This window comes from Marmota monax, unplaced genomic scaffold, assembly GCF_021218885.2.
Source record: "Marmota monax isolate L192 unplaced genomic scaffold, Marmota_monax_Labrador192_F-V1.1 WCK01_AAM20220418_F8-fsc00011, whole genome shotgun sequence".
Classification (NCBI taxonomy): domain Eukaryota; kingdom Metazoa; phylum Chordata; class Mammalia; order Rodentia; family Sciuridae; genus Marmota; species Marmota monax.
The window spans coordinates 20,362,648-20,375,826 of NW_026693082.1; the positions used below are offsets into that span (position 1 = coordinate 20,362,648).

The 13,179-nt window shown below is 41.3% G+C and overlaps 1 protein-coding gene across 6 annotated transcripts in view; it reads left to right on the forward strand.

The window, feature by feature from the left end:
* Rubcnl (rubicon like autophagy enhancer) overlaps positions 1-13,179 on the forward strand; it is a 42,679-nt gene that overhangs the window by 14,006 nt on the left and 15,494 nt on the right. For 4 of the 6 annotated variants that reach the window (XM_046454235.2, XM_046454234.2, XM_046454236.1 and 1 more), the window contains 7 exons: positions 3,609-4,237; positions 6,809-6,891; positions 7,521-7,731; positions 9,171-9,272; positions 10,658-10,718; positions 11,627-11,759; positions 12,594-12,739. In XM_046454235.2, the coding sequence (XP_046310191.1) occupies positions 3,733-4,237; positions 6,809-6,891; positions 7,521-7,731; positions 9,171-9,272; positions 10,658-10,718; positions 11,627-11,759; positions 12,594-12,739 (1,241 nt within the window). In that variant the 5' untranslated portion in view covers positions 3,609-3,732. Of the gene's footprint in view, positions 1-2,046; positions 2,372-3,608; positions 4,238-6,808; positions 6,892-7,520; positions 7,732-9,170; positions 9,273-10,657; positions 10,719-11,626; positions 11,760-12,593; positions 12,740-13,179 lie in introns of those variants that run through there. The other 2 variants (XM_046454233.2, XM_046454238.2) reach the window with 2 other exon arrangements.

Consider the following 13,179-nt stretch of genomic DNA (forward strand, 5'->3'; position numbering starts at 1 on the left):
CTGAAAGACCCAATGACATTCCTCATAGAAATAGAAAAAGCAATCATGAAATTCATCTGGAAAAATAAGAGACCCAGAATAGCTAAAGCAATCCTTAGCAAGAAGAGTGAAGCAGGTGGCATCACTATACCAGACTTTAACTATACTACAGAGCTATAGTAACAAAAACAGCATGGTATTGGTACCTAAATAGACTTGTAGACCAATAGAGGACACAGAGACAAACCCACATAAATATAGTTATTTTATATTAGACAAAAGCGCCAAAAACATACATTGGAGAAAAGATAGCCTCTTCAACAAATGGTGCTGGGAAAACTGGAAATCTGTATGCAACAAAGTGAAATTAAACCCTTATCTCTCATCATGCATAAAACAGAGCAGAACAAGTACCTGCTTCTGAAAATCGCCTTTTATGAGGAAGTCTGTTTTTGCACAAGGCATTTAGGTCAATTCCATATATCAGAAGCTTGCAAATAATGTCATTCTCTTTTAACTATTGACTTTATTCTGTTAAAAAAAAAACAAAAAAATAAAACGCTGGGATTACTTGCCATTGAGATAGTACATTTTTCATGTGGTTTCACATCTATAATCATCTCCCCCTGCACACGCCACAAACAATAGGTAGTGTGCAGAAAATTAAGAGAACAAACCATGACTTATATAGCTTTATCTTCTAGGAAATAATGAGGTTGGACTAAGGTTGTAACTACTAAGGGAAAGCCAATAACAACAACAAAATGTTATAAACAAAGATATTTACTAATGTATATTTTATAATAGTGAAAACCTGTAAATAAATTTGTATCCATAGGGTCTGGCTAAGTAAATACTGTATACTATAGAAAATGATAAAACAGTTAAGAAAAATAAGTTATTCCCTTTAGAGCCACTATTGAGAAAAACAGAAGGCAAGTTATAGAATATATCCAGTATGATCTTGTGTATGTTCTTAAAATAAAACAGATCTTTGGATCTGACTTAAGTATGCTAATCCTTAGAAAAAGGCCAGGAAGAAATAAAATGGTTAACAGTGTTATTTCTGAGAATGATGTAGGGTTGGTGGGGCTGGGTGTGATGGAAGCTCTTCCCTTTTTGCTCTAGGTTTCTGTATTTGGGGTTTTTTATGAAGACATAATCATGGTTTCCTTTTGTAATTACAAAATCTGAAAATACTGGAGAAAAAAGATGTCTGACAAAGAGAAATTGGAGCACCAGGCGGAAATTGAGGTCAGGAGAAGGAAGATGAGGCACTTTGGGATAGTGAATTCTGGCAGTTGACATAGGTGCCCTCATCCTCTGATATTCTGTGAAATGGTGACTTGGGGCTTGACATAGGTGCCCTCATCCTGTGATATTTTGTAAATGGTGACTTGGGGCTTGTGCAATGTTTTCAGGAGATATATATGTATTTGTGTGTGCATGTGTGTATGTGTATATATACACAAATGTGTGTGTGTCTTTATCTGTATTACTCCAAAAGGAATGACCTAGAATACAGGGTTTGCAAATAAAGAAAACCCAAGAACTTTTAAGAACAGTTTTCATATGTAGTTTCCTCTGGGATATTTAAACTGTTATCCATATAAGCATTGGGTAAGAAAAAATTCATATCTATGGGAAGCATGGATTCACTTCTATCCCTGTATGAATAATTCTTTTTTTACAAAAAAGTGTTAGTTTTTTTTCTGTTTTTATTTTATTTTTTTACTTTTATTTAATTGTAGATGGACATAATACCTTTATTTATTTTTATGTGGTGGTGAGGCTTGAACCCAGTGCCTCACACATGCCAGGCAAGCACTACTGTACCACTGAGTTACAACCCCAGCCCTGTAGGAATAATTTTTTCCCAATAATAGAAGAGTTGTTTCTACACAGAGATCTTCTGTCTACTGACTTAATTTCCACTTTGGTGGATGGTGTCATTTTGTCTGTAAATGTTAACTGAGCCCTGTAAGCAACTCTAGGTGTGGGGGATGCAAACTGGTGGAGAACCGACAAGGCCCTTGCTCTGTTGGAGCTTCCCGTCAGGCAGGGGCAGAGGTGAGAAAAGACAGGAAGTGAGTCCTCCTGTGATGTGAACTAGACAGGGTGATGTGATAGGGAGAGAACAGGGAAATGCCTTTACAGTGGCAGTTAGCAAAGACTTCTCTGAGGAAGTAAATTCAGAAACCATGGCATGCATGACAAGAGAGACCCAGATGTGAGTAATCATTTGGAGGAGGAGCATTTCAGGCAGAGGGAACTAGAGCCGTGTGTCTCTGGGGTTCCAGAGCTTGCTGTGCGGTTAGGACTTACGGAGACCCGGTGAAGATATGTGAAAGTGGTCTGCAGGGACAGAATTATGTCAAGTCTTAAGGATGAGGTAAGGAGTATGATTTTTGACCCAGATTTGATGGGAGGCTACTGGAGAATTTTAATTAGGGAAATGAGCTGCCGGTTTAGATTTATGTAAGATCTCTCTGAAATAATACCTTTAGCTATGGATGGGCAAGAGGAGAAGCAGGAAAGCCCAGTGGGAAGTATGGCTGGATGTCCAGGTGGAAGAAGAGTGACAGAAGAGGGTGGGAGCGTAGCTGACGGATTGCAGTTGGAGACCTAGCAGAGAGGAGAACCACAAGTGGGGCGTGTGTTTCCTGGGATGAGGAAAGCAGGGAGGAGCAGATTTTGAGGGGTAAATCGGTTTTATCGAGTTGAGACACCCTGGACAGATGTCAAGTAGGCAGTAGATATGCCAGCCTGGAGTGGAGTGGAGATGTCCGTAGTGTTGGTATTTAATGCCCTGGAATTGACCCACCACTCGGCATGTGCTATACCACCCTTCATTTGGACTAGACTTATCTAGACCTACTCCTTTTGTCTCTAGGCTTTTCCTTTGCTGGAGTTTACTTTTGCTGTTGAAGGTTGCTTATAACTTCACAATGCCAAGGACGGTGGGAAAACAGTAAAAAGAAACAGTTTGCCAGACCTGTGATTAAAGTGACAGGAGGGCTTCTTATTTGTGCCATTCTCTAAGTTTTAGTCATCAGATCATTTACTGAAGCTAAACACTGAGCTTAAAAGTGAGCAGTAAGCTGGGCACTGTGGCACACGTCTGTGATCCCAGCGGCTCTGGAGGCAGGAGGATCATGAGTTCAAAGCTGGCCTCAGCAAAAGCAAGGCACTGATCAACTTATTGAGACCCTGTCTCTAAATAAAATACAAAATAGGGTTGGGGATGTGGCTCAGTGGCTCAGTGCCCTTGAGCTTAATCCCCAGTACCGAAGAAAAAAAGTGAGCAGTAGTTTTCTTATTTTTGTTATTGGAATAATTTTGATTTGGAGTTTATTTTTACACTTTTTTTGGTTGATCTTTGTTGCTGCTTCAATTATTTTTATGGTTTACAAAATTTTTGCAAACCAGTGTCAAGCCCTACAGGTTTGCTATGAATTTTATGGCAGATTTTTTTAGTACTTATTTTTGACTTATAAATACAAGAGGAATTTACCTTGTTGTATAGAGCAAGGCACAAATTTAAATTTTTGGCTTTTGTCTCCTTACAATAAATGAAATCAGAACTGATCAAACTCTTACTTATCTTGAATGATTCTTGCTCATTGCAGGCGAGCTCTTCAGACCTCCAGCTGGCCATGTGGTGAGTTCAGAGACCTGATCAGGGCGTACCACAGCCATCAGAGAACTCCTGTCTGTTCTGAACTGATTCACACCAGCTCCAAGCCTGGAAGGATGGTGTCACAGTCAATAGGCCGGCGGGATTCTCCTGCGGACCTCTGGGAAGGGATCAGTCATGACACTGGCAGCTCACCCAGTATCCTGGACACTGACCACCCTCCTTGCCAAGTAGACATCAGGGTCACGAGGCACAAAGCTGCCTGGATTAACCCCCTGTGTGCGCAGCAGCAAATGCCGGATTTACCCCTCCAGGTGCCAAAAGTGGGGACTAGGGGGAACCATTTTGTGATGGATGCTGCCTGCCCCTTGGGCCCTTCACCATCGTCTCTTGGGGGTCCCGTGGCAGAGACCTCATTGTCTGAGAATTCTGTGGCCTCCAAGGGTTCAGGCGAAAAGAACAGTCACTTCTTCACCTCCACAAAAGAGCCAGAGCTGTTCCCAGCACCTTCTCAGCGAGTGTCTCTGCTCAAAAGCCCTGAGATTTTGGCCTCTTCCCCATGTCCTGAAACTGACAGTGATGTTTTTGAGTCTTCCCACTTGACTGCTTCTGCTGATGAAGGTATTTAGTCAGTGACTTCCCTTATTCCCATCTGCTCACATGCTTGCTTCGTCTGGGTCAAAAGTCTGTCTGTTGTCTTCCTTATAAGAAAAAAGCTCATGGGCTTCCACTTTGACCAGAAGCTGGTACATTAGCTTTTTTGACATTATCACCAGCATAGTCACCTGCATGGTCACAACAAACAGTAGGATCAAGTATTTGCTTTCTTCTTAGTCATTTGCAGCTTATTAAATTGTCTGCAAGTCAACTGTACTCTCAACTCAGTGTGGAATGCTTATTTTATTTTTAAATATTCATTATATTATGTTCATGCTTGGCCTTATGTTTCTATTAGAACCCTAGTGCAAATAGTCAGTGGGGGATTTTCCTTCAAAATAATTTTAAAGCCTGTTTGTCTGCCTGCTGCCTGCATGCCTGTTTGTGTATTTCTCCCTAACAGGAACCCATTTTCCACCTTTCTCAAGAGTCGGGGTTTATTTGTTCTATTGGAAATGTTGGAAAAATCAAAGATGGTGACAATATTTAACACATCACTCATAACTTAAGAATAGATTTTGGATACTTTTTCAATGTCTAGTTTTGAGATGAAAATCAAATTTGAGCAAAATAATTCTCATTACAGGCCTTTTTTCTATCTTTTGCCCACCTGCCTGGATAGTTCTCAGGATAGAGATTTGGGGATTGCAAAGTAAGAGTTTAGGTTGCTGATAGAGTATCTTATGGAGGCAAGCCCTTTCTCCCCAAAACATCACAGTGACAAATTACAAAGTATAACTGACTGAAGAAGATCTTTAGGGCCTAGTATACTCCTGCCCCAAACCATTTGTTGCATCCCTCTACACAAGGTAGTTCTACAACTTAAAATTATCTTGTATTTTTGTCTTTCTCCTGAGAAAAATGGAGATGCTACAGTCCCTTTTGTTCAAACATTGCTTTTGTCCAGCAATTCTTCCCAGTGACTCTAAAAACCATTCAGTGCTTTTAGAGTCTCTTAAACTTAGAAAAGGGTTTCATTCTCTGGAACTAAGAAGGAGAAATCCAGATGACCTGGTTCTTAACTCCGTTTAGTATTGGGCAGCAAGGAGGAAAACAAGCATCAATCACCAGGACATGGACATTCTTAGGACTAGTGCATCTCAAATAACAGCAAGGGAGTTTTCTCTTTCCAGGAAATACCTGAGCATTTCCTGAGGCTATAGGAAACAATCCCCCACTTTATTTTATTTGTACAAGATCTTAATGTTCTAACAGGTGTTAATCCCAGTTTAAGGGATGAGAAAATGCATGGCTGAGGCATAGCTAGTGAATAGAGAGCTGGAACTGGAATCCACTCTGATTCTTCTCTGTGCTGCTGCTTCTATATGTAGGGTCTGCACCTGTGGCTTGTGGGCTAAATTCTTCTGCCGCTTCCCCGCCCCCACCCCCTTCCTCCTCCTCCTCCCCCCCCCCCCCCCCCCAGGTGCACTCAACCACTGAGCTATATTTGCAGCCCCTTTTAGTTTCTATTTTGGACAGGGTCTTGCAAAGTTGTTTAGAGCCTCACTTATTTGCTGAGGCTGGCCTTGAACTTGTGATACTCCTCACTCACCCTCCCAAGTCACTGGGATTATACCTGTGCACAGCCGTGCCCTGTTAGCTTCCTGTTTTTATTTAAAAAAAAAAAAAAGTTGTTTTGTCAATAGCTGCTTTCTTATTACAGTGCCACAGATATCTTATGGCTCTCAAACCCTATACATTCATTTACCTAGTCCTTCACTGAAGAAGTTCACCAGCCCCAGATGGCCTTCCAAAGCCCAAAGGCCCCACCCATGCACTGGCCTCTTGCTTGAACATGAAGAAAGGCATTTGAGTGTTCCTGCTTGCCTCTGTTTGTCATCTGTGGAAGTGCATAATTAGCAGGATATTTGCAGCCTTTTATTCTAATTTAGCAGGTTGGCTGGGACACTCAACACTTGTGGCTCTCACAGAAATGTTTGCTTTCAATGATGCAGGAAGAAAGTACATGACAGAAATGATGCTTGTTTGAGGTGGTCATTGCCAGGAATGGAGTGGCTAAGGGTGCAGGGACGGATGATTCAGCAGAAGGTAACTTCTGCACTTTCTTCTTGGTTTTACCTGGAGGAAGACTATTTTAGAGAAGCAATGCTGATCTTTTTCAGATGATTTTGTGTATGTAACAGGAAGTTTAGGGTCAATTGCAATAAGTCAAAGATGTGAACCCATAATTCTCACAGCCTGCTTCTGGAGTGTTTCTCCTCACTTTCTCCACCTTGTGTCTCCTCTCCTCTTTCTACCCTCTTTGTCTCATTGTTCTCCACTCCAGGCATTCTCCTGTGCTGTCTCTGAGGATTCTACCAGTTACTCCAGTCGCCTCCCATTAAGGCAATATCTGCAAGTCCTACCATCAGAAGAGTTCTTATGCTGCCGTCCCCATTTATTTTACAATTGTACTAGGTTATATTTTATCTATCTATCTGCAGTACTTAAAAAATAAACCCTAGGATTGTTTTGTTTTCTTAGATAATCTTTGAACTTTGTTTTCTCCTTTTTTAATGGCTTGCTATATTGCAGGTGCTGTTCAAATAAGGAGAAGAGCCATTTCTTTGAATTCCGTCTTCCCAGAGGCATTTGTATTACCTGTTGACATAGAAAAGGTGAATGCTTTCTTCTTCTCCTGTTTATTTACTTATTTATTTATTGACTTTTGTAGTTGTAGATGGACAGCATACCTTTATTTTGTTTATTTTTATGTGGTGCTGTGGATCGAAACTAGTGCCTAGGCAAGCGCTCTACCGCTGAGCTACAGCCCCACTCCTTCTGCTTCTTCCTGACCACCCAGAGTCTTAGTCCATTAAGTAGTGCTGTTCTGATTTAAATCTGGAAACTCTACATGGATGAGGCATAGCAAATAGGTTTCATTTCAGTGTTTGATAGGTAGAGGATGCCAGGAGTGCTCAGCAGAGGTATAGAGGCAGGGTCTGCTCAGCTGGGAAAATTTCCATGCTTGATGAATAATGTCAGTTGTGGGGACACTTCCAACAATAGGGTTTTGTATCAGAACAAGTTCAACTTGGGTCATCTGTTGACTATGGTGGAGTAAATGTATGTCTCTAGATGATGGTTTATAAGCCATAGATGACCTATAAAACACCTAGTTAAATAACACTATCTACATTAACTTTGCTTCAATGCAGCTTTTTGATTTTTCAAATCTAATATATCCTCCATTAAAAAATGTTGATTTTTCTTGTGAATGTTTTCATTGATTTTTTTATCTCTGCAGGAGAATGCCTACTTTCATGTTGCCGATATGATTATATCAGCTATGGAGAAAATGAAGTGTGACATTGTGAGTCAACAGCAGGCAGAGAGCTGGAGCATACAAGAAGCCAGTGGGTCCCTTGGGAGTGACCAAGTCGACTCTGAAATGACCATTTATACCAACCCAAAGCAAGAATCTGGGTCTTCCACTTCCTCTGACAGTGGCTATGAAGGCAAGTTGGGCAGATGTGAGAACCTTGATACTGTGTTCTCCATACACTTCTTCTCCCTTCTCTTCTGAAACCTTCTCTTCTCAACCTGTTTTTTTTTTTTTTTGGAACTCCTGAGTTCTTAGTTTTTTTTTTTTAAATTTTTATTGTTGGTTGTTCAAAACATTACATAGTTCTTGACCTTTTGTCCAAAATTTCTTGAGTAAACTATGTAAGCCTTACATCATTGCCATTTTGCCTTGGGATTGGTTATTCTGCTCCATCCAATTTTCAGATCCTATTTTTTTTCTGTTTTTTTTGTACTGGGGATTGAACCCAGGGCCTTCTGCATGCAAGGCAAGCACTCTACCAACTGAGCTATATCCTCAGCCCTATTTTGTTTTTTTCTCAGACTTCTTTCTACATTTTTTTTTCCCAGTGGCTGATGCCCTTTGTAGTTGTCATCTTCTTTTTTTCCACACACACATACACACAAAAAGATGTCCTAGCCTTTTCTATATACTTGTCCCTTTTCCAAGTATTTCTCTGTCCTTCACTGAGCAAACAGTGAGCTTGTGATGTGCTTGGCGGGTGCTGAGGGTGAGCTGTACACAGGGTGCTGTGTTTTCCTGCGGGAGCTCACATGCTGCTGCGGCAGAAGGGAGGACACAGTGGGCCTCCAAGTAGGAGCATTTGCCTCGTGTTGGGGCCAGGGGTTCTCCCAGGAGGAGAGGACACCAAAGCTGGCAGCTGATGTGAGCATTTGCTACTTTCATAGCATTTCCTAAATTTGAATTCTGCCTTCTTCAGTCCAATTTTTTTCCCCTATGTTTGCTTCCTGGCAGATTTTGTTGTTGTGGTGGTTGTTGTTTTGGATACTGGGGATTCACCCCAAGGGTGCTTAACCACCAAGCCACATCCCCAGCCCTTTTTTTATATTTTATTTTGAGACAGGGTCTCACTGAGTTGCTTAGGGTCCCGCTAAATTGCTGAGGCTGGCTTTGAACTTGTAATACTCCTGCCTCAGACTCCTCTCCTAATTTGTTTGCCTTACTGTGAAACTGACAGTTTTTAATCCTCTTTCATTTTTTTAAAACCTTATATTAAGGAACATTTCAAACATACTCAAAAGTAGGCAGATTACCATTAGGAACCCCCACATTCCCATCAGTCTATTTCACTTAATTGTACTGAATGCAAGAATAAAAAAAGTAGCTTCCTTTATTTTTTGTTCCTAGAATTGAATTTAACAAAATATTAAAGTAATCTCTTCTCTTAGCCCTTTCATTTTCTAGTTTCTGTTAAATCGGGTGTTACAGGTTGCACTTTTTTTTTTTTTTTTGTAGTGCAGGGGATTGAACAAAGGGCCTTGCTTATGCTAGGAAAGTTCTCTACCACTGAGCTACATCCCCAACCTTTCTTTTTCTTCTGATGGTGAAATCTCCCTTGCCTTCTTTCTCTAGGTTGTGCTGTGTTACAGGTCAACCCGAAGGTCGAGACACCTTCTCACTATAATGTGGTGCAAGAGGCCTGCAGATGCAACCTTGATGAGTTTGTTATTGTAGGTAAGATTTGGATTCTTGTTGGCTCTGACTGGCTGCCTCCCCACACCCCTCTTCACACACTTACTAACATGTAATACACACAGTACCCCATTTTAGTGGCATGCAAAGAAATGTCTATCAAGATCAAATTATGTGTCTGATATTAAAAAGTTATTTTTTTTTTTTGCTTGACATATCTTGCTAGCTAATCTCTCATCTCACTTGTAGAATTGAATGAAAAAGCAGATATTCATTAGGACCAAATATCTGTTTGACCTCTCAATTATATTCTGGTGAAATTTCAGATGAAATTCTATCTATGATCTTTAGGCTGGAGCCTCATATTAGAAACTCAGAAGAACCTAAGGCATGGAGATGTGGAATAATTGTTTTTTTCTGAGAGGCAGGGAGCTCTTTTCGTGTTCTTCTTACAAAATTGGCAGCCATTATGAAGTCAAACAACAATAAGTGCTGGCGAGGATGTGGGGAAAAGGGTACTCTTGTACATTGCTGGTGGGACTGCAAATTGGTGCGGCCAATTTGGAAAGCAGTATGGAGATTCCTGGGAAAGCTGGGAATGGAACCACTATTTGACCCAGCTATTGCCCTTCTCGGACTATTCCCTGAAGACCTTAAAAGAGCGTACTACAGGGATACTGCCACATCGATGTTCATAGAAGCACAATTCACAATAGCTAGACTGTGGAACCAACCCAGATGCCCATCTTCAATAGATGAATGGATTAAAAAAAATGTGGCATTTATACACAATGGAATATTACGCAGCACTAAAAAATGACAAAATCATGGAATTTGCAGGGAAATGGATGGCATTAAAGCAGATTATGCTAAGTGAAGCTAGCCAATCCCTAAAAAACAAATGCCAAATGTCTTCTTTGATATAAGGAGAGCAACTAAGAACAGAGCAGGGAGGAAGAGCAGGAGGAAAAGACTAACATTAAACAGAGACATGAGGTGGGAGGGAAAGGGAGAGAAAAGGGAAATTGCATGGAAATAGAAGGAGACCCTCATTGTTTCACAAAATTACATATAAGAGGTTGTGAGGGGAATGGAAAAAAAACAAGGAGAGAAATGAATTACAGTAGATGGGGTAGAGAGAGAAGATGGGAGGAGAGGGGAAGGGGAATAGTAGAGGATAGGAAAGGTAGCAGAATACAACAGTTACTAATATGGCATTATGTAAAAATGTGGATGTGTAACCGATGTGATTCTGCAATCTGTATTTGGGGTAAAAATGGGAGTTCATAACCCACTTGAATCTAATGTGTGAAATATGATATGTCAAGAGTTTTGTAATGTTTTGAACAACCAATAAAAAAAAATTGATTATGATTAAGTGAAATAGACTGAAAAATCTCACTGCTCTTTCTTTTATTTTCCCACAGAAGTTGGAGAGTTTAATGATATCAGAGAAACTTGTAGCTGTTCCTACAGGTCCTGTAAGAGGTAATTGTCCTCCATGTGCACTTAGGCCCCTGGGTGGGTACCTTGGAGGTACTGTGGACGTTAGGTCTTAAACAGGGTTGAGCCAGCTCAAAGATGGGGATTACCACCTAAATCAGTCAGTCAGCCCTGTCCCCTACCCCAGTTAGGGGCTTTGTGTTACTCAACAATAACCAAGTCAACTAACTTAGAAAAGTTTTATTTAGCTTACAATTTGAGAGGTTCAGAGGCATGGTAGCTGCACAGTCCTCTGGTGAGGATGGTGGTTGGAGGGACAACATGGTGGAAGTGTATGTCAGAGAGAACATTCACATCTTAAGCCAGGAAGCAGGGTCCCACTCCCTTCTGAGGGCACTCCTCCAGTGACCTAAGAACCTCTCACTAGGCCCCATCTCCCAAAAGTTCCACTGCCTCAGGGGATAATAGTGCCACCCCGGGGACCAAGCCCTTAACATATGGGCCTTTGGAGAATGCTGTATATATTCAAGTCATAGCAGCCCCAAAGGCTTTATAGCACTTAAAAGGTTTTTGTATACATTCTCATTTAATCCTCATGAGCAGGCCTGTCAAGTTTCCATGTGTGTATTTATTTTTAAACCTCATTTTATAGACCTAGAAGTTAAGGCCCCTATAGGATGTGCCTCAGGTTACAGTGCTGTTACATAGCAGAAGTAGGGCTTGTGCTCAGGCCTTATGACTTGAAAGTTAGTGCTTTTTTCACCTTCAAGTCTTAGGCACGTATACTATGAACGAACTGTATTGCTTAAGATACCAGCCAGTGACTGATACTGGTTTCACCCAACAACCTCCTCTGAGTTGGGGGTAGAAAAAACAGTTGGAAACCTGAGGAAGAGTCTGAGCCCATGCCTCATGTATATAGTTTTCCAATTTTTACATCTCTTATATTTCAGTGTTTCTCATGAGGCAGACTTCAATTCTCCCGAGTTGTTAGCCAAAGAGTTGTACCAAGTATTCCAGAAGTGCTGGGTATCGTCAGCAGTTAAGTATCAGCTGGCAGATTCCCTGAATGCAAGTGATTCAGGAGTAAGTATTAAAATAAATTGACCTTGAGTCAAAAGTTCCTAAATTCTCTGTTTACCTAGCCCATTCACTTCCAATATTTATGCTTTCTTGTATGGTATCCCCCATGGGGGAGACTTGAAACCAGCATGTATTGGGTGCTTGTTGTGTATCAGGGACTGTGCCTTGTGAGTCACATTTTAATCCCATGTATCTTATCAGGAGAATGCTCTTATCTTTGTTATTTTAAAGTGCTGGGCCTAGAGAGACCTCAGCTGGGCTGGTCAGTGGTCAAGCAGGAGTCCTGCCCCAGCTGCCTCATTTGAAAGTACAGGCTGGTTTCTTTGTAGCACATAGCACACAGCACCCTCTGAGCATGCAGCAGGGTGGGGGTGGAGGACTTGTGACAAAGGCTAAAATAAGAGTTGGGAGAAAGCACTCTGGGAGTGTTGGGGAGGGAGAGTTTAATTTTATCAGGGAAACTGGGAAGGCTGATCGGCAAGTATTCGTCCAGGAGCACTTGAACAGAGCTGTTTCTAGGGAGACACACCACAAGACGGTGCTCATAGGCACTGCTTCCCAGTCTGTTGACTGACAGAGGGAGTCTTCTGAAAAATTTTCCAGGTCAAAATGACCTACTTGCTGAAAATTCAAAGTCTGGAAACAAACTAAAAATACTACTAAGAAAAGTGAGCTTCATAGGAGCTGTTGGAGGGGGGGGGGGGTGTGAGGTGGAGGTGGAGGGCCCTTGCCATGGTTCAGGTAAAAACAGTTTAAGATAGAAAACACATTTGAATGCTCTTTATTTAAACTCTTAAAGTATTATGGTTTTCCTAAATCCTCTTATGTGATATGCAGGTTGCAAATGAAGAAAATGTCCGAAAAGACTTTGAATCCAGTGTGGATATAGTACAGGACATTCAATTTAAGTCTAGGATCAGAGGGACTGAAGACTGGGCTCCCCCTAGATTTCAGATCATACTTGATCTTCATCCACCACTCAAGTAAGTATAGACTACTGCCTGGATCCCAGTCCATTGAAAGAAAACAGGTGGTGATGGAACCTACTGATTCTTTATTCTTTTTTCTTCTTTTGATATCAGGGATTACATTTGGGGCACTTAGCCACTGAGCCACATCCCTAGCTCTTTTTATTTTTTGAGACAGGGTCTCATTAATTTGCTTAGGGCCTCACTAGGTTGCTGAGGCTGGCCTTCCTGCCTCAGCCTCCTTAGTCACTGGGATTATAGGCGTGTGCCAGTATGCTTGGCTCCACCAATTCTTTATTGAGGTAGAGGAAGGAAAAAAGAGTATGCTCAGGACACAGGGAAATTTGGAACAGGAATGTTGTGCATATTTTTCTAGCTTAGTTTTTCTGACACGTTGTTTATCATGGGCTTTTGGGGGCTCTGTAGGTTTTGACAAACTGAGAATGTGACTATGC